We start from the raw sequence: 27284 nt of genomic DNA on the forward strand, positions 1-27284 counted from the left end.
AAGTAGCCTATAATATGCTCGTCTGTGTCAGCTACCATTCACTGAAAATCCGGCCATATCGGCCCAGCCGTTCGAGATTATCCGGAACAAACGCGGCTTGCGGACAAACAGATAGACAGACAAGAATTTTTTAAATGCAATTTTCGTTATCAGCAACACAAATATATCATCTTCCCGAAATCTGGAATTTTTCTTTTGATATTACAGACACTCTAATTTTATTATATGTATACATATAATGATGCCGACTCTTCGCCGATAATCGATTTACCAGTTTATTACTCGATCAAACTGCTCCTAAATATAAATTTGCTGTCATGGTCATAATAGGCTACGGTTTATTAGCATTTTAATACGAAACCGTTAGGGCAATGACCGCGTTAAAACTTACTAGTGTGCTTAGACCTTTATTTCGTTCTAGTATAGGAATAGACTTTCATATTATAATTTTATTTTCCAAACATTTAAACGTCATAAAACTTCTTAAAATGAAGATTTGTGTACTTTTCTTTATATGTCGGTAATATTACATATTTTTATACGAGCAGTTTAAAGCGTGCATAAGTTACAGCAGTTACGTGATTTAGGAAACATCTCGTGTCTACTTGCAATTATGATACCGCATTAACAATGCGAATAAACGCCACACATCTCTCATTTCAGTTTTCGCGTAGATAATATATCATTTCTTAGATCGTATTAAATAAATCTTGAAAGCAAAAACGTTTGTAACACGAACGTATCTGCAAGGTTCCCTCGCTATTGTTTCGTATGCGTTGCATAGATAGCAAATTACATTGTTTTTATAGTCTATGGTTGGTGGGTTTTTAATCTGTTTTAAATATCTTTTATCGTATTCTGGCGACCTTGAAGAATAAGGATAAAGAGCCTATTAATTTCAATGTGCGAGATTTGTTATCATGATCTTTAACAAATTTAGGACAGATAAAACTATCTTTTAGTCAACGAAAGTCGGCCATGTACGATTTGTGAAAGAATCGTTCGGCTCATAAACGTCGTTCACGCCGCGAAACCGGTCTGTTATGTAAAAGGTATATGAAACTCGCACTATTGTAACCTAACATTATGCATAATCTGTCTGAGCAGCCTTGTTTAATAAATGTCAGAATTGACATAGATTATACATAGTTTCAAGAACATATTGCACTATTCGTACGTTTTTGAAACAGTTAAATGAACACTTTTCATAATAGCAATTAATTAACAAAATATATGTAATAAATATGTAATCAATATATTATGTAAGATAGAAACAAAGTTTTGAGTCAATCATCTTCGTAATCTTACTAATATTATAAATGCGAAAGTTTAGATAGGTTTGTTCGAGTTTGTAGCCTAAACGGCTGATCGAATTAAAAATTGGCATAGATGTAGAGGATAGTCTGTAAGGACACAGACTACTCGTTTTGTTTTATTATTTAATTCAACGCGGATGGAGTCGCGGGCAAAAGCTAGCTAAATATGTTTTTCTATTTTACAACAAAAGTGAGAGGTTAGAGGCAAATCCTCTCATTCGTGACTCCGATACAAACGTTCACGGCCATCTTGATTCGAATCGAGTCTGATTTGGGACGAGTTGCACGCGTCTCGATGTTTCGAAATCAAATCGATTACACCAACTTTTTTTCATTTCTACACGCCATATTCCAACATACCAGGAAGTTTTTCGAATTCAAATTCAATTGAGTAGATAATATTAGAATGTATATGAACAGTTAGATATCATAAAGGGAGGGACTAGAATGACGAAATATTTAAATCACAAGTCATATAAGGGGTTTAAAAGAATCAACATTAAAAGTATGAGTAAATGTAAAAATATGTACACTTCACATATTTAATGTTGTCGCTAATATATACCTATTAATACTTTTTACTATCATCAATATCTTGATTGTTTTGATAATAACATTGTATACCATTTACTGTAAGTGTTGAACTTGATAGAAATAAATTAATAGGTAGCCTCGACTATATTATGGCCAGTTTCCCAGCTACCATTCGTTCTGTTTTTGGTTCGATAAATTATTGTAATGCGTTTCCGAACCATGTAACTTGATTTTCACTTGATTTAAGTGTAAGTAGGCAAAAGCTGGTAATTAATAGGCTGGAACTTATGACGTCATAAGTATTGATAGATAATATATTTTCGATTAAAAACAACAATAGAATTTAATACAGAATGGAGCAGACGGAGGTAAACAATAGGTTATCTGAGACAATGAACCTAGAATATCATTAAAACCTAGCCGAGAATAAAGATAAAAAACACAATTTACTTTGAAACTGTCACATTTATTAAGTTTATAACATTACTTTAGGTATTTTATTTTATTCTAATAAAATCTAGCTGTTTCCGTGCGGCTTCATCCGCATGAAATAAAAACTTTATTTTATTGTTTACATTTGTCAAATTCTCAATTGCAAATGTCAAAATCACCTTTACCATAATAACTATGCTTCCTATAATGTTGGCAGCTTGTAGTTTATGGTCCCTTTCCCACATCAGGTTTTATTCCAATTTATTTTACCCCCTTAGTTTAATAGCGTGAAAACATATAGCCTAAAATGTGGCTAAGTAGGGCTTTTTACTAAAGATATAATTATTCAAAAACATGCTATGCTGACATCCAACGCCACGAATTAGTGTGTGTTCACGCTTTATTATATTAGTATAGAAGTATAGATTTCTATTTTTGTTTCCGTCATAAAGAAGGCAATAGTAATTGCCGTAGAAACAAACAATTTTACTATTCTAGATACTGAAATTATCTTGTCTATTATGTTAAAATAATAAATTTCAATAATTTTATTCATTTAACAATAATAAAAACAGCGAAGTCACGTTACACGATAATACGAACCATTTATATCGGTATTTCAAATTACTTCTTTAATTGCAAAAATGGGAGTTGCAGAAACGTTAAAAACATAATTGTATATCTTAGTAATTATAACATTATTAAGCGGTCAGTCGAAGACATTAAGACATCGTACTATTAATATATGTGTTCTGTAACGACATATTAGTTAATAGTGATGTCTTAACTTCGTTCAAAAATAACTCCGGAGTTATGAACTGCAATGCAGAATTTTATCAAACAACGCCTTAAAAAATCTCTATTTCATAAAGTTACCATAAGTTTAATTCGAACCCTGCATACTTTTTATCTGCTCGCTTTCATTGAAAAAGAAAGCACAAACGTTTGATCACAAATCTTGCATTATCTCTATAGTACGGTCAATTAATTATTGGAAAATTGCATCAAATCATACTATAGCAAATAAACACGACATTGTTGAGGCGAGAATGTTTTTAGATTAACATACCAGGGATAAAAAGGCTTACATGTCCAATGTATAGTTTTATACTTACGGTTGTCATTAAATATTTCGCGACAAAAATTAAGAAGTTCTATTACAATTACAATAGATCGTATTCGGATCTGTATAGTGCGACAAACTTTTTGGCCCCTGGGGAAACATAACAGCACTATTATAATCATATGAAATGAGACAAGACAAGGCTGTGGTGATTTAGACCTGTCAATAAGCTCTTATCAATGTGGTGAGTGGGACTGGGGACTTGGAGACTGGGAACTGGAGACTGGGGGCTGGGGGTTAAGTGTGCAGTGGCTTGTCCGATGTCACTTTCGCCACCGCTCGCGCAGGTTTCTGTTTCAAAGGCGCGCATGCGCTCTCTCCCGCGGAATGCTCGCTATAGGACACGTTTCATTGCACAATCAATCTCAACAAGTTATAGGGCTTGCACTTTTCTAAGATAAAAACTAGACTAATGAGACAACTAACGTCATATGATTTAAAAAGAAACTTCGGAAAAATTACGCACAAAAAACGCGGAAAAATCGGTGAATTATGACGTAAAAGTTATTAGAGTTAAATAATATAATCTACAATAATCATTCTAATAACCACATCTAACACAGTCTGTTTACATTTCAATTAGCTTCACATAGCATAACAAGTCTAGATTTAGTTATTACTAATTAGGTTCTTACAATACATCTTGGATGTTGCAGTGTTGATTATCTAAAATTAATTAATATTATTTACGTTCTTTAAACACGAAATGTTTACGTTTTTTCTTATAACTTGAGACATTAAATTTTATTATTTAACTATCGCAGAGTAAAAATAATTTTGTTATTACAAATTAAATAATTATCTATGTTTTCAAGTACAAATTTTACATAATTGTAGTTTTGTAATAAACTATACAAACAGATATTTTTCAGTCTTATGAATGTAAATTTTTAATGATATATGTACAAAACAATAGAACATTATCATGAGTAATAGACCTAGTAAAAGGAAAGTTGTGTTAATTCATGACACACTGGTTTACAGTGATTATACATATTATTATAGTATTGTTTATCCAGTTGTCATTAACTTCTGCATTAAAATATACCTAACAGCGAACAGGGAAGGTAAACTAATGGCATCTTATACAATATTTTAGTTAAGATATAATATGCAGTATAAAATTGCTGTTAAGTCTTATATTAGAATCAAACTTGGATGTTCTCATTATTCGCAGAGTTAAAATTATTCTATTGCACCTATGACTTTAGACTAATGGCAGATACATTCAGGTTTGTCATCCCTGGTTTAGAGTTAGAAAGTGGATAAAAAACTAAAATTGAGCTGAAATACTTGTCTAATCACTTTCACAAATGATTCATTGCTTTAGGAGCCAATCTATGCCTGTCTTCATTAAATTGATATTACAAATGTCTTTTTAGTAAAAATACTTTAAGATAATTTATAAAAAAATATTGACCTTTCTAGTACTCAAAAAACTATATTTTAAGGCCATGAATCATTTGGTTGAAAAACAAGAATAACTTATAAACAGGAAAATCTAGCATTGAGTAAAGGTGTATAAAGATGCTTTTAGTATTTAATCTGCGAAACTGAAATGCTGTGTTGCAAATAAGATATGTTGGCAACACTCCAAAGATTGTATAGCATTTTGTACAACAGAGGTGTGCAAGTTTATTTTTATTTATGACAATAATAAGAAATAATTAGAATCAGCCAAAATTAGAACTTCTATTGGGATTACCAAAAACATTTTTGAAGTGACATTAATTTGAAGCTACATTTAGGATTGAAATTTATTATGACCTTGGATTTTGATTTAATTATCCAAAAAAGTTAAAAGTTACTTTTCTGTTTTACAAATAATAAAAATGGTCTCCTTTTTGCAATAATCATGTTAAAAATTTAAATATTTTTTTGCTAAAAATCCATCTTTCGAAAACGTTAATTGTTAGTTCTAGTCTTAGCTATGACCTTTCTATCGAAGACACCATTGCATTGTGCTTAAGCAATAAATGTCTTGCAACATGACGAACAATCTTGCCGATTTTTAATGTAGTCACGACCCAAATTTCGTTTACATTTTTAAAATATTTACATGAACCGTATCTTAAAAAATGCAGTTAAGATTGCTTAATTTTAAACAATCAAGACAAATGTGCCATATGCCTTGTATAAAATAACCGCATAAAACATATTTTCATGCGGAGGAATCGTGAACATTTTCATGTTCAAGTTCTAAATATTGATACCTGAAAACGATAAGTTATCTTCATATCACGAAAATATTATCTTTCATACTTTCAAACATTGAGAAGCCGCGTTATATGCCAACACCTCAAAATCTTTAAGACCGATTATTGCGCGTGCCGTGTTACTGAGTATTGCAGATCTCGGTCTCGCGTACCAACACGTGTAAAGTAAATATTACCTTTATGATCAGCTCGATCTCCGGCACGTCTCCGTTCGCTGTTCCATTTTCGGCGATTTCATCCGACATCGTGAACTTCAAAAAAAACACTCGAAAATATTATAATTCGATCACACAATAACACACAACCGTCACTGTATCAAAACACCGACTGACTGGCCATGACACAGAGTATATGAAAATAAAGTTTTGATTTGACATTTACGTTAAAAAATTAATACTTGCAACACAAGATTAGCTGTACCATCATAACAACACCACAACCGTTCTACCAACATTACAAAATATTGACATGTGACGTGTGACACTTCACTAGTCACAGAATGGACATAAAGACTCGCCATTTGGTATCAAAAAATATTCTCAAACATTAATCCTGTACCATTTAACATTTGTTTTTTTGAAATTATCGCTGTACCAGATCAAATCTAGTTATTACATCAAACAAAACAATAGATTTTATGTACATTCATTTGGCCAACACGGAAACTATTTGATAAAGTTTTTTCGGTCACTCTGACATTAATTACTCTGTGAGGAAGTTTGACATTGACATTTGTCGAGTAATTGAAGGAAAAACAGAAATATTTTGTAAAAAGTTATTTGTTTTATGTACTTAAATAAACATAATATTACAAATTACAAATGGCTTCAGTAGAAGTATCAGGAACATCGTCGACCGCGAATAAAGAAATGTCATTTTCTGAAAAGCAAGCCGAACGTATGAAGAGACTTCGTTCTCTTCACTCAGCTAGAAACGAAGCAAGAAGTCATAATCATCAAGAAGTTGTTGCGGAAGAGGCTAGAAATAAACTTCCTCCAAATTACGAAGCGAAACGTAGACAAGCAGAATGGTTATTAGAGGATCAGAAGAAACGTGAAGAAGCGGCTAAAGAAGGGAAAGAGTACGACAGAGTGAAGTTATTAAACATATCAGCGACAGAGGCAGAAAGACTGGAACGTAAGAAGAAGAAAAAGAACCCTGATCAAGGTTTTTCGACATATGAGCAAGCAACAGTAAGACAATACAATCGACTTGTAAAGAATATGCCTGCAGCGGATATGGAGCAATACGAAAAACAGAAACAAAAATACGGCGATGCATTTTACGGTGGACCTAACGTAATAATACATGGTATGCATGAAGATCGAAAGGATGCTATAGACAAAATGGTGAATGATTTAGAAGGCCAAATTGCGAAACGCGCGAAATACTCCCGACGTCGTATTCATAATGATGATGCAGATATTGATTACATTAATGAAAGAAATGCTAAATTCAACAAGAAGTTGGAGAGATTCTACGGAGAGCATACATCAGAAATTAAACAGAATTTGGAAAGAGGCACTGCGATATAACTTTATAATGTTAAATGTAAATACTAAATACACATGTACAATAGTAATTTTTTTATTAAAATTGTACAAAGATTTTTTACACTTGATTTTGATATTTTACAAAAATCAGTTATATCCAAATAACTTTTCATGTCTTTTAATGGAAAAACAGACCTTATTATTCTCCAAGGATAGTTTTTATATAATTTAATGATATAGGAATGATTAAAACAAATAAATTAAACAAATTTCAATAACAAGTTTATTTTGATACATGTGCTGATTAAGTACAAATGATTGAATAGATATGTATATATAATGAAGGTCTAAAAAGCACTAAATGTTTTTTAACAATATATATTCTTACATACATCTGCGCAAGCAATATTTGATATGTAATAAAATTGGTTTCATTTCATTTTCTGTTTTACCAAACTTTTGCAGAACTATTTTTTTATATATTCTATAATGGCCAGTTATGTACCTGAATGTGGCAACACTATCTGTAAAATTCTACTTTGCAGCATTATAATTTTTGATTATTTAATATGGTGAAATATGATTCTACAACAATTTTACCAATAAAAAGCTATAATCACAGACCATATGTAGACATGTTTGTATCATCAATTTAAAATCTAAAAACAATATAAATCAATACATTGTTAGGCTTCGGTAAAGCTCTGCAAATATCAAAATCCAAATGTTTAAATGACAATAAACATTTGTTATCGATGTATAGTTTCTATTACCATGGCAATTTTGATTCTTTGCTGCTATTGGCTTGTTTTATTCGTTCCATTCTCTCGCAATTTTTCCAATTTGTTCACTAAAACAGCCTGAAAATATATATCCTATAGCAAGTCGTAAGTGTAATGTTTTTATAATAAAAAGAATTACTCAAAAATATATCGAGATTGTTGACATCCTATATAACAAAAAAATGTGTACAATAATAAGTATAGAAGAATAAATATAGATTTCTCATTCCTCTTAATATTAACCATATCTGTACTTGAACTCAAATTATACTTGCACAGATGTTGCCTTTTTTTATTAGATATATAAAACCTTACATAAGTACCTACTCATATATACAGTGAGCATGAATTGTTTACACAAAGAGAAATGCTTATTTCTTATTACATATAAAATCAGAAATTCATAGCATCGACTAGAAATCACAGTGTATGTTGCAAGTTTTAAAATTATACAGTAATTTTCATATATCTTGGTGGCTCTAAGTTTACGCGAATCGCGGAGAATACAATTTTAAGTGAAACGGGATGCGAGAGGGCGATTTTTGATTTTTTTTTATTAAAGGGGGCAAACGAGCGGCGAGAACACCGAGGTGGTCAGCGTCGCCCCTAAACATCGAGGTTCAGGGGCGTCGTTGACGTCGTTACAGTTACAGGCGTCGTTGGTGTTATCACCAGAGGAACTACCGATGCTTTGCCGGCCTTTAAGGAAATGATAGGCTCGCTTCTACGTACGTACGTATACGATACGTAGCATCTCAATAACCTTTAGCCCCCAAAATATTTGAAAACAACTGTACCATTTTTTTCCAATAAGCATGGCTGTTCACACAACTGATGTGGACCTCAGAGTAATTAACGAAAGTATTTGTAACTTACAATTTGTTCAAAAATATATTTAATATCAGTTTTATTTTCATATACAATATTATCAGAATTACAAGTGTGTTCCAATTAACAGATTAATCTGTCAATAGGAAGTGGATCTAATTTCAAATACAATGGAACTAACCGAGAATCCAACCAATATTTTTCTCACTTATAGAATCCTCATTAAGCAGGTCGGACTGTAGATTTAGACTGACTGTGGATTTAGATAAGATTTGTCCCCAAATAAAAAGTTGAAATTACAACTATTAAAAAAATGGGCTTATTTTCTGTAATTGAAAATTCTCAATGAATACAGAAAATTGCTGAATTATTTCTTGACTCCATTATAAAAAAGATTAATCATAAATATTGAAGTACTAAAATTGAATTGTTTGTTATTTCTTTTAAAAACGAGTTATTTAAAGTTGTACAATAATCTGTGGCAAGAAAGGATTCAGCTTTGACAGACAAACAATAATTCTAGTGGCATCAATATAACATTGGTTAAAAATATATTACGGTATATTTATGGATATACATATATCTCAGTTAGAAAAACTGCTTTAATAATTGTAAATTCGGTGTTGCTAGTCCACTTTAAAACACAATCATAGTGAAATCTTAGTGTGTACTGCTTTAGTAGTCAATTTATAGTTAGCAGGAAATATCTGAAATATTGAATTTTCTGCATTTAAATTACTTTAATTCGTATCATGAGGGTATAAACAAGTATGAAAGGAGATTATGGTATTGTATACTGCACATCAATATTGGCAATAGTATTTTTAAATGTTTATAAAACTATTGTTTATTATATTGATTGCTGTTAGCAGATATCCGAAAAATATAACCGATATCTACAGTCAATTATTTATTTAGGATTACTGGTTTTTTATTTATATATTTTTATAGTACAAATGTCATATTCTGATTTGGTTATGCTTTTACAGAAAATTAAACAATTATGTTACCATATTTGAAAACTGCATTAAACTTTTTTTTTAATAAAATAGTCTTAGTAAATAATGACTGTTTAAATGTCCTGTATAAGAAAAATCCAAATTAAAACAGTTAAAAAGAAAAGTTTGCATTTAAAGTTTGTTTTGAAATATCCTTCTATTTTTCTTGTATTTAATACCAAATATCTATAACATTTTTTGACTAGTTATTTATTATTTTCGATATTAATATTTTTTTTATAAACCCTGTTTCATTATATCATCGGACAATTATAACGTACTTCCTGAATTACATAATTTCTTTGATACTTATTAAAAAGAAATATTCGCTACAAAACATATATTTGAATTAAATTTAAATTATTTCCTATCCACCTTAAGTGCAGCAGTGTTAAAATGTAAATAACAGGGAGTTATTCGCATTTGGTAACAGAGCACTCAATGAGTATAGGAAAGAAAAAGGGAAAAAAGGTAAAAATTTATCTTTTATATCTTTTACTACAGGATAGCGCGGACTGATTCATTGCAATTACTCTAAAAACCACACCGGTTATAGATAATAATGCCATTTTAACACAAATGCCCATTTATCTATACATTCTCATAAATTCTCACTATAATTAAACAGTCCACACTTCACCCCGCATGGAATGTGTTAAATCAAAATATTTTTTCAACATCAAATCAGACTTTTATCTTTAAACAACCAAATGCGAATATCACAGATTAAATAACATTACCTACTGCACTTAAGATAGTCAGTTTTACTTATAAATAATGATTTCCATCGCGTCTCATAAAACCCACGATCGCACTATTTCTGAAAATGAAAAAACTCATTGAAATGTGCCAATTGCATAACATTTTTTTTTTAATTTCCTGTCTGTTATGTATAATCTATGTCGACATACTTACTTCGCCGACCTGGCATAAGACGAACTGTTATTCCATCAGGAGCTCGAACTGTATAAAATAAAATAAAAATCTTAGCAAATATACAGCATTTAAAAAAATATATGAAAGTAAACTTCACAACATTCCAAGAACAACATCATGTTAGAAATATTAATTAAAAAAACTTACCTTTTACAAACCAGTCACACCAAGCTTATGTATTATTCAAGGTTAAAAAAAATCATAATTTTATTGACCAACATTTTATTACCTGATATACATAAATTTAAACTATCACATTGCTCTTATTTACAAAATACATTTAAAATACAAAGTGTACAAGAATGCCTGTAAAGATCAAATAACCAAAACTATATGTGATGTTTGCTGCATTTTTGTAAATTTATCGCTTTACAGTTGGTTTGTATTGTCAAAAAACATGTACAAAACCTATTTTTTCAAACAGAATAAAATGGATGTATGTTAGCTTCAAGTTTAACAGTTTTTGATTTTTTTTTATACTTTTAAACCACTACAGTCACTGCGTTGATCGTAATTCAATGTGATTAATGCTGACTATATTACTAGTAACAATTATGCAATATAATAAGAGGGTTTTGACAACAAAAAACTGTCAATACCCATTTTAACCAGAACTAGTGTATAAAGTGAAAATTTTAAAATATCAAATTCTCCTACTTAAAAGCACATCTAAAAACGCCTAACTGAATGATAAACCCTACATTGTGATGCTAAAGTGTTGATAAATTTAATCTAATCCACCGTAATTCCTAAAAAAACGATATGTCAAATTCAGAATTCTTTAGTTATTCAGTAATTTTTTTCCTGATAACCGTGCGTTTCCACTGTCGATGACGTAAAAACATCTATTGTTGCCTCACTTTACTCAAAAAGGAATGGGACATCATTTTTTAAGAGTCCTTCTATACTTACTATTATAATAAAGCGTAAACTCACACTTTTTTGTTGCCTAAGATGTCAGCAATCACAGCATATTTTTAAATAATTCTTTTTTTAATAATAAGCCCTACACTTACGTTACGCTTTAGGCTATATATTTTTACGCCATTAAACTTAGGGGTAAATATTTTGGATAAAAACCCTAATGTGGGAAAGAGACCATAAGTTGCTGCCAACATCAAGGAAGTAAGATTGCCAAGGTTTGTCATGTCATTTTGACATTTCCAATTGAGAATTTGACAAATAACAATAAAATAAAATTTTCAAAATTTTATCCGGATGTAGTCGCACGGGAACAGCTATCAGCAATAAGAATCTATTGTATTTTTAGGTCTCACACAATTGAATTTTAGAATTTATTAAGGCACATTGACGTTTTGTACCATTTCATAATATTTTTATACTACATTACACTAAAAATATATAAATATTATTTTAACAATATGATAATGTGAATAAAAATTAAAAGATATGATTACGCCAATCACATTTTAAAATTTTAAACCATTAACAAAACCGGAAATGTTCGACCACTCAGTTGGTCTATACAATTTGTTTCTAAAATCGAGTAACGTTATTTTTATTGGCAAAATCATTGTGCGTCAGAAATATAACAGTGAGATAGTTTTAGGCGTGTATAGTGAGCAATAGGAAAATCTTTGAGCAAAGATAAAAAATCCATAATTTTTCATGTTAAATACTTTAAACAGATTTTTGGCAAGGCGTTGTAGTCTTATATTGAGATCTTATAATGCCTCTTGTTTGACCAGTCAATTGTGATGTTCAAATGTAATTCACCTTGATACTAAGAACAATAAATAAACGTAACTTATCTAATAACATACTAGTAATTTCCATTAAAATTATAAAGTACTAACTTTGTAAAAATATAAATCTCTTATTTCATCATTAATCAACTTAATTCTAATAACCATAGAAAATTTAAATTTAAATAAATTTAATAATCAAAATACCCTAGAGCCTTCGTAAATTCGTAACTACTAATAAAACTTCAAATGTGGACAGAATCAAATTTACACATAAGCTTAGCCTAAATGGTTAAAATCAGTCAATTATACGAACACACATGCAAACAATTCTGAAATGTCAATAACAAAAACAGGAACAATCTCAAGGGCAAAAACCACAATGTTCATCGGCAAAATCGTCCGATACTGGCATGCCATCACATGCTGGGGTTAAAACGTTCAAACACCACAACACAGAATCCTGTTATCTTCTAGTATTCAAATAACACCAAAAATACCTGAGCACTGACTAGGCATCGTTATAGGCACTTTTATCTCATAATAGGCACTTTTTTAAGGCAGGAAGGAACATTGGTGAACTTTAGGGAGCGTGTGACAGACTCTGTGATCGTAAGGCTTGTGTCACACTGGGGAACGTCGACTCTCTAACATGGGGCATATCCTCGACCTGGAGGTGCGAGGTCTGCGGGATGCCCCTACGGTTCCTGTCCCGGAAGGAGCCGAAGCCCGAGTCGTGGTTCCTGGAGGGGGACGTACCTACGAGTATGCGCGGCATCTCGCACTCCTCGCACTTGGTGAGCAGCTCGTGGTTGCGGAAGGTACACATGTGGCACTGCCACATCGCGCTCGGCCGCTGACCAGTGTAGATGTTCCTATAGAAGCTATCCGAATCTTCTGGCTCTGGAATATTTACAAAGTAATCTATATCTATGTATCTACACTAACATAATAAAGCAAAAACATTCTTTGTTATGTAGGATGTTAGCAATCACAGCATATTTTTAAATAACTCTTATTTTAATATAAAGCCTTACACTTATGCCACATTATAGGCTACATATTTTCATCCTATTTAATTTAAGAAGTAAATAAATTAAAAAATTCGGATGAAGCTGTATGGGAACAGCTAGTGTGCTAAGAACACAGATTTAAATTTATTAAACAACAAATTATTTTATCTCTGAACGAACTATTCTATAGCCACAAACTATTCCTTTCCATGAATTACATTAATCTGATTTTTTTTCGTTTGTTTTACAATTTACATAACTATGGTATGTTTTCATTTACTGAGACTATTGTAATGTTAATTTAAGACCATTAACATAAATTTGGATAATTAGAGAACATATCCAATGCTAATCAACACTATATATAAAAACTTTAACCATATTATGGTAATGTTTAACAGAAATGAACCACTGTTCATCATATTCATTTAAATATAAAAATTGATGGTAAAAGAATCAAACTCTGAAACAATATTCAATGGAGGATTGGAAAATGCTTTATTAATTAATAATAATCGGTAACAAGAAATATGTTCAAAATATTCTGTAATTTTTTATTTTTGTTGGAATGAAATAACATGTTTAAAAATCTAAATTTCTGGCACATTAATTAGGTTGTTATTAAATTACTTATTAAGTAAAGAAAGTAATACAACTTGTCCCAGTTAGATCATTGCTTAATAGTATTAAAGCAGCTGTTGCTTGAGACTTAGCCCGGGTGAAATTAAAAAAATAGCAAATACAAATATATGTTATCACAATTTGTATATTTAATTTTAAAAGAATGTATTAAAATTGGTATTTAAAAAACAAACAATAACTTACCATTGTTAGCCATTTCTAATCTCTTTGACAATGTGTTACATTCATCGCGTAGTCGTTCAACATAGTTTTTAAGCCTCTGTGCGGCAGTGGGGGAGGGCGAAGGTGCCGCCAATATCTGCGTCTCTCGGCTCAGCTGCGCCACTCTGCTCTTCTCCTGAGCTAATGCTGTAGCAAGCCTTGACAGGCGCTCTTTTTGTCTCTCTATTAGTGAACGATCTGGAAATTTTTTGATAACTTATTAAAAACTAGCTATCACCCGCAGAATTAAAAAAAAATAGTAGACTATGGGTTCTTCCAGACTATCCTCTACATCTATACCTTTAACAATATCCATTGAGCCATTTCAAAGATACCTAACGAACATCCATCTATCCATCCTTCTAAACTTTCACATTTACAATATTAGTAACATGTGTTGTACATACATAACTTTATAGAGATAAGTCATAACAACAACTAACAAACTCAAATTGATTGTGTACAATGGAATTTCCATATTAGATTATTTTTTTATATTACACAAGAGAAGTTTATTGCATCATATATAAAGAAATTAGATGATAATAATAGTAGCCAGCAAATATGTTGAAATAAAAAAAAAATTAGTAGCTTATGTGTCCATCAAGATTTTGTTTACTATCTGTATTATTACAACTAAATATTAAATTAAAGTATGATAATAATTATACATACCAATAGTCCCATGATTTGACCCTGTTGGTGGTTCCGGGGCAGTCCTTGAAGGTCTCGGAGACTCCAGTCTAGTCGGAGGAGGCTGCGTAGGAGGTGGGGGCGGTGGAGCACGACGTCTCGGTGGCCTTGCGGTGCTCGGGCTTACCGTCACTGTTACATGCCCTTCGAAACCTCCGTCGTCATCTCTTGTCTCTCTAACTGGACTAGCCATGTTCGAAGTTGGTGTACAAACTGTTAAATTAACTGATGTAATAGCTCTTGGACTTTCGTAATCTTCCATCCAAGGATCAACGTACGAACGACTCAAGTCCATATGACAATTAACATTTACAGATAAATTTAACGGATAACCACATTCCCGTCTGTATGTGTTAGGTTTCTCTTTGCTTTGATTATCCTTTTGTGTTGAAACAGCGGGCGATACTGATCTACATGGCTCTGGATTTTCTTGTTTTAAAGTTTCTTTAAATGCAATATCTGGATTGGGTTTTATAAAATCAAGTGTGTTGGGTCGTTTGGGCTTCTCTTCCGCTGGTTTAACAGTTTGTGGTTCCTTTTTGATAGTCTTCTTTTCCTTTCCTTTCTCTAATCTTTCATTTAAATTGCACTTGATTTTGTTGCTTTTTAAAATTTTGTAATTAGTGCTTTCAGGCTGTGTTGCATCAGATTTTATTTCAATGCTTGTCTCTTCTTTTCCGTGATTTCTGTTTACTTCGTTTTTATTATCATTGGTGAGTTCAGGATCACTTGGTGACTCAGCACTATATTTAGCATAACAATTATCAATATTTATAATTGTGATAGGAGAAGGACATTTATTTGTTTCATTATCAATGTGATCTTCAACAACATTTTGATTAGCATCAGTGTTTACCTTCTTATCATTTTCTTCAGCTGTTGAATTACAGCTTATGATAGCTTTTTGTGGGCCTTGGCAAGTAACAGATTTGATGGCTGATGTTCTCACAACCTCATGTTTAACTATAGGCTGGTTGCGACACTTCACAGGCACGTTAACTTTAAGCTCGTTGAGCTGTCGGGCGGCGGCCGACGAGGACGCATGATAAGCGTGAGTTAGGGAGGCCTTGACTTCCCGATGGAGATGTGTCTCACAGGCTTGCTTGTCATGGCAATACAGTTCGATAGTACTAGATACCACATGATCAGGGACACCAGGAAACTTTTGCTTTAGTTCATGGAACAATTGCATAAGCGATATATTAGTACATGCACACGGTGAGGGGCTCGCAGCGTTTCCGGAGGGGGCAGACATCGCCGCCCATCCTCGCGGGGGCCGACCACTCCGCCGCGAACTCTGCCCTCACCACGGCTCCCGATACACTTCTGATCACCGGCAAAAACCAAAAAACATTGTACATGCAGTGTAATTTATTGTCTTTCGCTTGTGACGTCACAGTCCTTAAAATCACTTTCTCGTAGTTACGTATACATACTCTAGTTAATCTCTTTGCAAACGTTCATGACTTGTTAATCTTAACTGCACACATGTATCGAAAAATAACACATAACGAGACAAGAATGAGTTTTTATATCTTTTGTTATCATCATTCGAAACTATTTTTCAATCAGTTGTAATACACTTTAAGAGACTTTTAAAACCATTCTTTACATATGTTATGTTTCCTTATGCGTCCCATAAAGGAACACACTTTTTCACTACAAAGGGCCTTAAACATTTACGTATCCAAAAATAAATTACGAAAATCGCATACTTGTCAATTCTATTCTTCCATTTTGACCATTAACAAATTATTTTGTTCTCAAGAGTTGTAATGTTGCTATATTAATCATAGAACTAAATTGTCTATGTTATAAAACATTGAAAATTGTGTTCAAGATAGAAAATATGACCTTAAATTAACTACAGGTGAGGTTCAGCATCAATTCAAATACAGCTGATGTAAATCCATCTCATTGAATCACGATGTACCTTAAAAAAGCATACAAAATATTTTAACACTGACTGAGCCATACCTTACGTTACGTTCCTTTTCATATTCATTTCTGTCAATATAAAAAATAAAAAGTCAATGTCATTTGTGTCATTATTTTAATGTTATTGTGGTATTGTTGATTTGCTTTTAAATTTCTTTCCAGAATATCTTAAACAACAAACAAACATTTTTGTTTACAAAGATGGTTGACGATCTCAGGAAGTATTTGAACCATTTATTAGAGAAGTAAGTGTTATAAAATTACTAGATCTTTTGTAAAAAAAAAAGTTGGAGAAACGTACTATTTTTGTTTTCAGAGTGAATGGTCTACATTGTATTTTGATAACTGATCGGGATGGTGTTCCCGTTGTACGTGCGGTGACAGAAAGGGCTCCTCCTTTAGCTTTAAGACCTAATTTTATATCAACCTTTGGTATGGCTACAGACCAAGCAAGTAAACTTGGTTTAGGGAGAAATAAGACTATTATTTCCATGTACTCTAGTTATCAGGTATGTATAGACATTTAATTACAGTTAATTAACTACCTTTTGTTATTTGTTGCACACTGAGATGATTTTATACATTAACATATGTTTGCAGGTAATTCAAATGAATAAGTTACCACTAGTCATTACGTTCATCGGAAGTGATAACTGCAACACTGGCCACATACTGTCATTGGAAACTCAAATAGAACCTTTTTTGAAAGATCTTGCAGCTGTGGTTGCAGATGCTCCATAGCATATACAGATGTTCCCATATTGTAATATGAACATATAACTGTGTTAAATATTATAGAAATTACATTTATTTTTTATTGTATCATATGTATAACTAAAATTTTGTGGCAATTATATAAATGTATGTACTCCGAGTATTACTAAGTTAAAATTGAGGAAAAGAAGTGTAATTTTGAAATCGATGAGATGTCCTTATATTGTATAAATTATTTACTGTAAAGGGTAAGGGTAGGGCATCTTAGTAAAATGGAACTGGCACATGCCATGATTTATTATTTAAAATTTAGTCCAAATTGTCACATCTATTTCTGAGAAAACCATGCAATACCAGCTTATAGATTCAAAATACATAAAATGTTTTGTCTATGTAGATATAAGATTAATCTGTCTCTCTCTCTGATGCCACTTACTTTTTTTAATCTGTAAATATCATGTATTACCTAATAAAAGTGCTTTTATCAATTTGTTATTATTTCACCATTGATATACCTGAAGTGGTTATTTTCATGGTAATTAGATTATAAGTGTGTTTGTTCCATTCAATACTGAAAAGTGCTGAAAAGTTTATGAATAAATTATACAGATAATATCATTTTTGACTTAACAACAGGAAAGCCATACTGACAGGAATACAGATGCATAAAAGTAAACATCAAGTAAAAGTGTAATTATTTAATGTTTCTGTTACATTTTAAAATGTTTAAGAGGTTAAGTTAGTAAAGGTTATCACTACACGGCAGTATCTCATCGTCTTCACGACGATTGTGGCCATGGCCATGTTAAACAAATTCACATCGCGACATTCAAATTAGCCTTTATTTGAACGTAATTATTAAATAGTTACAGAATATTAGATACATTTTAAATGTTATAAATAGTGTTATTATTTTATAATGAATTATTCCAATACAGGTGTAATTAGAGGTTTTCCGTTGAGGGCGTTGACAACGTTTTTGGCGGCAAGCACAGCCATAGCGTTGCGAGTTCCGATAGTCGCGCTACCGATGTGAGGAAGAATAACTGAAAAAAAAAATGAGATTAAATACATACATTTTTAGAAGGAATTACAATTACAGCAATTTTTTGAGTGTCATAAAAACATATCAGATAATCTTTTTAAACGCCAATGTCTATGGTAGCCTCAAAAAGGTTGTCGTTCATTAGGTAAAAAACGCTACTCACTATTCGAATGGCTTCATCTAAGTTTTTTTTTGATCTTGCTTTTCTAATTTATACTAATATATTATAAAGTGGAAAGATTTGTATTTTTGTACTTTTGTATGTATTCGATTCATGTAAAAACTACTGGGCCGATTTAAAAAATTCTTTCACTATTAGAAAGGTAATTTATCTGTGAGTAACATGACTATAATTCTTTATTATTCTTTAATTTCACGCGGGAGAATTCGCGAGCAACAGCTAATGAGCTATAAAACTGCAGACATGGCGCAAAAGTCTACTTTATTCGTATGATCTTGACTGTATTCATCAAAAAACATTTGGAAGGTAGATGCACTCACAGATGTTAGGCAACGTCAACAGCTTGTGGTCTTTGGGCAATGGCTCCGGCGTGGTGACGTCAAGTCCGGCGGAGTAGATGTCCCTGTTCTTCAGGGCATCGTACAGATCGTCTTGGTTCACTAGATCTAAAGATAAAGAAAATGTGGTTAAATTGTCTTTAAACAAATACTGTATTATTGCTTGCACAGAATGGTTTCTACCTCCGCGACCGACGTTGATGAGTATAGCGTTCTTCTTCATCTTGGCAAGCGTGGTTTTATTGATCATGTGTTTGGTCTCGTCGGTGAGGGGCACGGCAAGAACCACGAAGTCGCTATGGGCCAGCAACGTGTCCAGGTTTACGAACTCAGCGCCAAGCTCCTTGGCTGTGGGAATAAATAGAGACTTATTTGCTTCACCAAGAAAAAGTCGTAAACGATTCTAGTTGTTGTTAGAAGCAAATTAAATTAAAGATTATTATCCATTTTATACTCTTGGCCATTATTATATTGGCCATTATATCATTATATCTTGTGATACTTTTAGGTTAGAATTTATTTCTGGTTCATAACTACATGTATGTATTTGATCTTGTAAAGTACCTTCAGGTTTTTCGCGATGACCTGTGTAGAGGAATTTTTCAACGTCAAAGCCGCGTAGCCGCTTGACCGTGGCCTGCCCTATGCCGCCCAGTCCGATGATACCAACTGTGCTGCCTTGGATGTCTTGTCCGAGGACTTTGTCGAAACCTATTTCCCATTCACCACTGAAAGAAATTCGTATCTCATTTTAAAATTATAATGCGTATTTGTTAACAATGCGAAATACGTCATTGGTTATGATTCCGATGAGATGATAAGTCAGTTATTTGAACTAAAAAAGGATTGTGTTTTTTCAGAATATTGAATTAAACGTTATATTATCAGTTTGTAAATCTGTCGCTCAAACATTGAGGTATTACAACTCGTAATTAAAAGTTTAATGCGTGAAGTATATTTAACGATTGCACATTACACATGGTTATCGGACGTGATTAAATATTATGTAACATTTTACAATACAGATGTAATTGATTCACAATTATTGTTTAACATTCCAACTACATTGTTCATGATTGTTAAAGTATTATCTTTTTTATTAATTTAAAAAAAAAAAACCAAAGATGCGATCTATTCATCTATTAATTAATGGATGTATTATCTTTCATAGTTTTAGTTATTACGGTTTTATTTTATTTTGAATGGATGCAATGCAGTTACAGCACTCATACTGTTATCGAGATAAATTTTTATCAAAGACCGTTATCTGTTTGACGGTTACTAATCGGGCAAAGTGCTTCTAGATTTTGCACGCAGTATCACTTGACAACTTGGATTTGATAAATCATAAGATATCGATACTTTTACTATCTACACTTCTATTCGTTCGAAACATAATGAATGTTTATTCCCTCTATATGCATGCTTACCTGTGCACCTGATCAAGGTTTTCGGTGAAGCGTCTCGCGGCGCCCAACATGAGGGCTATGGCGACTTCTGCGACCGCGGCGCTCAGCACTCCAGGCGTGTTGGCTAACTTGATGCCGCGCTTCTTCAGCTCCGGTACGTTGCAGTGGTTGTAACCCGCAGACGCTGTGCTCACTACCTTTAGCTGAGGACCTGAGGTCAACACATGTTCGTTTGCATGAAACATTTAATTACAATTAAATAATTTTAACCGACGATGTATGAACATTTTTATAGAATCACGAAGGATATGTGAATTAGCATTGTGACAAAAGAAATCGGTAATCATAATATGTATTGAAGTGTTTTTACTCGTCGTCAACACGTGAATACCGCGCGGTTATTAGTTAACCTTCAGGTGGAGTGAGCGATAACCTTTAACGTTGACAGTTCAAACGTATTATTTACCTGCTCTATCCAGTAGCTCTTTAGTAATGGGATGGTGAGAGACCCAGACAAGCGCAGAGCATCCCGGAATAAGGTCGAGTAACTCATCTTTATTTTTGGTAATGCCTTCTTCGCTGAAGTTTTGGTATCGACTTTTCACAACTGTAAAACTAAATAAAAATATACGTTAGAATATTTGGTGCATTATTATAATAAGTACAATGAGTAAAGATAATTACGGTTATCACACTATCTTAAAAAAATATATTTTAATTCGACTTTCATTAAAAATAATAAATACCAACCATAATGTTGGTTTATCTGTCTTCTAACTGAAGTTTTTTTGGTCTGTGCATAACGTCAACAATGTACTTCAAATGAAATGAAAAATTAAATTCAAGTAAATTTCAATTCTTTTAGTTAGAATTTGGGAAAAGATTATTAAAAATTGATACGCTAAATAAATGATTTTTTTACTAGTTCTGTTTGTGTTTCTTTTCTTGTTGTATTTTCTAATGAATTAACAAGGTAAGTCCATAACCTTGAATTAAAAGTATCTGGAACAATATTGTTAGAAATTCTAGTATGTTACTTTATCTATTAACTAATAATAAAATATACTTACTGTTCTTCTAAAACTTTGATACCACTGTCGAGGTAGTCGTTCGATGAGACAAGAACTTTGAGTGATTTCGTCATATTTGTGTTTGGTACGTCTTCCACAGACAATGCTGTTTGTAATACTGACGCCATAAACGTGACAAATAATAATCTTGATACATTTTTCTTAACCATTGTTTTATCTTTGAATACGAATCGTTTTGATATCGGACGTTTATCAGGTGTACAGCGTTATTGACTGCCGGCGCCCGGTCGGGACAAGGCCAGGGTTGGAACTGACCGGTAGTCAGAAATAACTCGGTATATTTGTATAACGTTCACTTTTGATTCAAAGTCGATTGCTTTTACGAATAATAAATAATATATAATGCTATTTGGCATAGCACAGCAGTTACCTTTGTAATTTTTTGCTTGGAATCTATAATTGCTAAATTGCTTATTTTGATGCTAAAACTTTCACCTCCAGGATGAGAAGGCAATTGAAAAAGAAAAACAAAGACTTTTAGCAGTCTCCTGAGGACTTTATTCGATAAGTTTCATATCTGGCATTAGTGTATTTACCCTGCCCTTTCGAATATTTTTATGCCCGCCTTTTCGAGTTCAAATAAACTTTTTAAGCAATGACATACCAAGTGGACATACTGAATTCGATTACACGGTCATTTTTTTATAGGAGTACCAAGAAGATTAATTGGGAGAACATAATCAAAAGAAAACGATATTTTTTAAAAAACGAAAAATGACAAGATTCAATAGTAGTTGGTACCTCTTGTTTCAAAAAATTGATACGAATATGTCGGCGTTTTTAGATTAATAACAAGCAAACCAGGCTTTTGTTTTTAATTAAGGAAAATTAGTTATGGATTCATCATCATCATCATCTCCTTATCCTACTCCCGTAGGGTCGGAGCAACAGGTTATGGATAGTATTATTGTTATTTTCCAAATTAACTAAGGAGTTTAATACTGGACTTTAAAACGATGACCTTAATTCATAACCTTCTATTCACGAAGTGAAGGGTTATAGGTAGAAGTAACTAAGTAATTTATGAGAGGAAATTTCTCAATCACGAAACTAAGCTATACAGCATGTTTAAAATACACGAAGAAAAATAATTGATTTGAATGTATAAAATAAATGAAAATCCAAATACTTTTTAATTAAATAATTTACTATAATTATCTAGCAGTTATACAAGTAATAATTGAATATGGATAGAAAAAAAAATCGATTAATATTTTTAGGTTATGACACTGGATACATCATTGGCTGTCCTTCCAACGCTTGCAGAATGTTATTAGCTGATATTGTCGCCATTGCATTTCTTGTTGCAATTGTTGCACTGCCCAGATGTGGTACTATGACTGAATAACAAATTATACATTCTAATTGGATTCCATTGCAATATTTAACACATTCCAATACGATTTGCCAGGAAAATACATAAGGTTAAGTTTTAATAAAGATAAAAAAAACTAGCAACACATACTATCTTTTTTTATCATATTCGATAAGCAGTAAATATTAAAGCAATATTTTACTTTGACTCATAAAGTAATAGAAATGTAGCCTTCAAAATATACTCACAGCAATTGGGCAATGTAAGAAGAGGGTGGTCTTTGGGCAGCGGCTCGGGAGTTACCACGTCGAGTCCCGCGGAGAATATCTGACCTTCCTTGAGTGCGTCGTATAAAGCTTCTTGATCAACCAGACCTGGATACATGGGGTCCAAATGAAAGGGCAGAAAGAATATTTCTATAAAATTAGGAGAATCGAAAGAAAAAGACTGCATGAGAAGAAATTGAATCGTTACCACTCGTACGGGTTCATTTCGTATAAAAACGTACCATTGAACGTGTTAAGAACTATAAAATATTCCACACACACCTCCTCTTCCGATATTAACGAGTACGGCGTTTCTCTTCATTAACTTTAACGTAGTTGCGTTGATAAGATGTTTAGTTTCATCGGTGAGTGGACAAGAGAGGAGCACGAAGTCGCTCTCTTTTAGTAACTGCTCCAAAGACACTCGCTCTACACCCAGAGTCTTTGCTGTGAAAGCGCAACGGTAAGAATGAATAAACAAAAGTAGGAATAAATGAAGAAATTAATGAATCGCAGTCAGATACCTTCAGGCTTTTCACTCCGTCCAGAGTAAATAAATCGAGCTACATCAAAGCCTTTCAGCCTCCTTACCACCGCTTGACCGATACCACCAAGCCCGATGACGCCGACAGTACTCCCGGAGATATCCTGCCCGAGGGACCATTGCACGCCGTACTTCCATTCACCGCTGGAAATAGAACGAATGGAATGAAATTTGTTCTGTTTGTATAAAATTGTAATTGTATATCAGTTTGTACGAATTACTAGTGTAATATTATCTTTTGTATTACATAATGATAACCGTGTTTGGATATTCTTATCTACGTCGTATATGAGATTTTACAAAAACATAAATGTTGTGGAATTTTACGGCACTTGTTTAAATCGTTTGCGTTCTGATTATAGAAATTTTATTTTAGCATTCTCCGATCGCGCTGATTATATTGAAAGAATATTTCAATTAGATAAGTACCTACGAGACATAATATCCATCGCAAGAGGACAACAATATTTAACAATGGTAAAGCCCGCTTTAACATCTTCGCACGAATGGGCCGGCTCGCCCGTAGTAATACCACGACCACACAGAAAACAGGCGAAGTGGAAGCAATTCCGCGTTTCGTCTGATGAGTGTGGTGCCGGAGGCCTAATTTTAGTCCCGTTCTCTTTCAACCCTTTTCTTAAGAGGAAAGGATGGAAAGGAAAAGTGGATTTGACGATGGAGGAGACGCATAGGAAGGGGAAATATCCTCTTTATGTGCATCTCCTCCTCCGTCAATTAAGGGTAGGTAACACATCTGTAATTGCGGATGCTTATGGACAGCGGTCGCTTTCCATTTCGGTGGATTCAGGTGGCCGCTTGCTCGTTTGCCACCTTATATTATATAAAAATTACAATAGTAGTTTTTCTTAACACTAACTATCCTACTCTATAATCGATACCTCATAATTTCATCAATCCCTTCTTTGAATCTCCTAGCAGCTGCTATCAGGAGACCGACAGTGATATCTGCGACGCAATTGTCAAGGACATGTGGCGTGTTGCCTAGCAACAGGCCGCGTGTGAACACTTCATTTAGGTTAATATGGTCAGTGCCAGAAGACATCGTTGAAATAGCCTTTAATTTAGGACCTGGAAGGGGTATTAACCTATTTGTATATTTTAAAGCCATTAAAAATTGCTAGTTCAGTCTATTCAGCTACCTGCAAGATCCAGTATTTCCCCAGTGAACTGATGTTTTGTGTTCCAAATAATAGCGTCGCAACCGTGTACAGCATTCTTGATTGCCGGCAAGCTCTCAGGTTCGTAATCTAAATGCGGCACAACGATAGGTTCTACTCTAAAAAATAAAAATTAATATCGTAAGATGATAACGGCTTATTAGATAGAAAACAATAGGAATCGGTTTTCAGCAACTCTTGCCTGTCACACTTGTGGGGTTGCTTCCGGAATCTATGATGTCAGTGTCTAACAGACGTGTTACCTCGTTTGAGTTGTATTTTGGTATCATTATTAGGCATAGTTCCACTACTGGTACATTTTACGAAAAAAAAAACTGCGTGAAGCACAAAAAGTACCTTGATTCAAACAGTCGTTTTTTTATTAAAAAGGTGCATAACAGCGAACTCGTTTAAATGGTCTTATTTACCTAGAATTTAATAAGGATATTACTTTGTGGGGAAAACGCATAACCTCATTTAACAGGATAATTGTTCAATTTAACATTTATTCGTGTTAATAACAATTATCTCGGAACTAGGAAGTTATGCTTGTAGTGTGTATATTTCCCGGCTTTATAGTATTTGAATGACCATCTAATACTTAATTTACGTTTTAAATAATTTCGATTACTTACTTCTTCTTTAATATCTCCAATCCAACTTCAGGAAATGATTTATTCACAATTAGAACTCGTTTCAGCGCCATCTTGTGGAAATGATGAGAGTTGTTTCTGGAGCAAAAAGTTAAGATTCAGTTATGGTGTCTATGTAAAAAATATTATGTTGTTATAACCTCTTTTAAATAAAAATATGTAATGTACTCACTTTTTGTTATTTGAAAGTAAATTACTCTTTGTCTCCTAAATGCAATTCAATTGCAAGAAATTGAAAATATGGTTCCTAATTTAATTTAAACTATTTTTATGAATATTCACGTGCTCACTAGCAACACGATCTCAATAAACTGTCCTTTTTCTCCACAAGTTACCATCTGTTATATTAATCAGTCGGCATCAACGACTATTGTCACGAGAAGTGATGACATCAATTTACATTGTACATTGTCTAAAACACATGTAGTAATTATTTTAATGGCGTAAATGTCAGATGTAGATATAATAAGATATGAAATTCGTATCATAAGACATCTATTTTTGTTTATCACATATACGTAATATATTTGAAGTTGTAAACCAATCAAATTTTTGAATTTATAAAGAACAGGTGTTGATACCATGTATTTGCGCCATCTAGCGATGAATAGTAATAAATATATGATGCAATATTCAAATTTTAATAAAACTTTGGAACGCTAGATGTCGTTGACTTATGATAGCGATGTTGAATTAAATCAAACATACTAATAAACACTTTTTTGTGTCGTTTTACATCTCATGATATAACTTATTGAATGATAAACGTACATTTTTATTAATAACTCTCTACTAACTATTGATTCATCGGAATAACTTTTTTCTATTAAGTATGAAATACCGTGAACTAAGAACAAGAAGCCAGTTGCTGTAGGACGTGTTCAGGATTCAATTTTATTAAACTTACCAATCGATAGTATAATTGAAAATGGTTCATGTGATTTTGTATATACTGAATTATAAATTTATATTATTGACTTGTAATTGTCTGTATCTAAGAATTAAATAAAAGACTAACAATTTTACACGATCAATTAATTGATAAGACATTCCCTCAATTGTTTCATAAACTGATAATAAAAACGTCGAACCGTTGTTTGTATTACGTCAAGATTGATAATGATCTTTAAATTGATCACAATTAAATGTTGACAATACGAATCGGCCAAATGTTACTTGATTAATTATAAATCGCCCTTCGCGTCCGCCGCCATGCCGCCACCGCCGCTGCCGGCGCCAATATCCGCCATTTTGGCAAACTCGCAACTATTGCGTTTTGCTATTGCTATTGTTATACAACTATGACTATAATTATTATAAATAAATAATTAATTGTGTAATAATACAATTATAAATTCAAATAAATGTTGATACACAAAACTTATGAACTTGAAAATATTTTGTTTCTTAAAATTTTATTTATTTCTTACTTGTAATCGATTTACTTGTTTAAGTGCAAATCTATTAACACAGGTACATGAGTTCTGATAACAGATATTTGTAATAAAACGTGATAAAGCATAAAATAAACGTACGATTTTGTTATAACATCAAATACAATAAGATACCAATATTGTAAAGTATGAAATAAACATCAATTACAACTTTATTACGTAAAGAAAGATTGTTTTGTTTTTGTTTAGAAATCTTTAAGAAACATAATGTACGTAGAAAGTGAACGCCAATAACGTAAACATGG

At 32.6% G+C, this 27284-nt stretch overlaps 6 protein-coding genes across 7 annotated transcripts in view; 2 read left to right on the forward strand and 4 right to left on the reverse strand.

Annotated features, from left to right (window-relative positions):
- The window catches only part of LOC106110882 (chloride intracellular channel exc-4), a 32623-nt gene extending 26656 nt beyond the window's left edge, over positions 1 to 5967 (reverse strand). The window contains exon 1 of one of the 2 annotated variants that reach the window (XM_013292828.1): positions 5798 to 5967. In XM_013292828.1, coding sequence (XP_013148282.1) covers positions 5798 to 5866 — 69 coding nt within the window. In that variant the 5' untranslated portion in view covers positions 5867 to 5967. The remainder of the gene's footprint in view (positions 1 to 5797) is intronic. The other variant, XM_013292829.1, reaches the window with a different exon arrangement.
- A 379-nt stretch (positions 5968 to 6346) lies between these two features.
- Positions 6347 to 7870, forward strand: LOC106110934 (pre-mRNA-splicing factor Syf2). The gene has a single exon (XM_013292894.1). The coding sequence runs from the start codon at positions 6443 to 6445 to the stop codon at positions 7154 to 7156; it is 714 nt and encodes a 237-aa protein (XP_013148348.1). The 5' UTR covers positions 6347 to 6442; the 3' UTR covers positions 7157 to 7870.
- Positions 7871 to 11881: 4011 nt separating this feature from the next.
- Positions 11882 to 16665, reverse strand: LOC106110892. The gene is made up of 3 exons (XM_013292840.1): positions 14896 to 16665; positions 14203 to 14418; positions 11882 to 13267 (listed from the first exon to the last, which is right to left on the reverse strand). Exons 1-3 carry the CDS (start codon positions 16166 to 16168, stop codon positions 12948 to 12950), a joined length of 1809 nt encoding a protein of 602 aa, XP_013148294.1. The 5' UTR covers positions 16169 to 16665; the 3' UTR covers positions 11882 to 12947.
- A 310-nt stretch (positions 16666 to 16975) lies between these two features.
- Positions 16976 to 18055, forward strand: LOC106110764 (ragulator complex protein LAMTOR3 homolog). The gene is made up of 3 exons (XM_013292663.1): positions 16976 to 17096; positions 17168 to 17360; positions 17452 to 18055. Exons 1-3 carry the CDS (start codon positions 17053 to 17055, stop codon positions 17590 to 17592), a joined length of 378 nt encoding a protein of 125 aa, XP_013148117.1. The 5' UTR covers positions 16976 to 17052; the 3' UTR covers positions 17593 to 18055.
- A 193-nt stretch (positions 18056 to 18248) lies between these two features.
- On the reverse strand, positions 18249 to 21889 carry LOC106110935 (glyoxylate reductase/hydroxypyruvate reductase-like). Its single transcript, XM_013292895.1, has 7 exons — positions 21609 to 21889; positions 21005 to 21153; positions 20560 to 20749; positions 19694 to 19857; positions 19313 to 19477; positions 19112 to 19237; positions 18249 to 18611 (listed from the first exon to the last, which is right to left on the reverse strand). The coding sequence occupies exons 1-7, from the start codon at positions 21776 to 21778 to the stop codon at positions 18490 to 18492; spliced, it is 1086 nt and encodes a 361-aa protein (XP_013148349.1). The 5' UTR covers positions 21779 to 21889; the 3' UTR covers positions 18249 to 18489.
- Positions 21890 to 22809: 920 nt separating this feature from the next.
- LOC106110936 (glyoxylate reductase/hydroxypyruvate reductase-like) lies at positions 22810 to 25956 on the reverse strand. Its single transcript, XM_013292896.1, has 8 exons — positions 25758 to 25956; positions 25568 to 25663; positions 24915 to 25051; positions 24654 to 24843; positions 23735 to 23898; positions 23493 to 23657; positions 23193 to 23318; positions 22810 to 22969 (listed from the first exon to the last, which is right to left on the reverse strand). Exons 2-8 carry the CDS (start codon positions 25636 to 25638, stop codon positions 22851 to 22853), a joined length of 972 nt encoding a protein of 323 aa, XP_013148350.1. The 5' UTR covers positions 25639 to 25663; positions 25758 to 25956; the 3' UTR covers positions 22810 to 22850.
- Positions 25957 to 27284: the final 1328 nt, after the last annotated feature.

This window comes from Papilio polytes, unplaced genomic scaffold (assembly GCF_000836215.1).
Source record: "Papilio polytes unplaced genomic scaffold, Ppol_1.0 DF824191.1, whole genome shotgun sequence".
In the NCBI taxonomy this organism is placed as follows: domain Eukaryota; kingdom Metazoa; phylum Arthropoda; class Insecta; order Lepidoptera; family Papilionidae; genus Papilio; species Papilio polytes.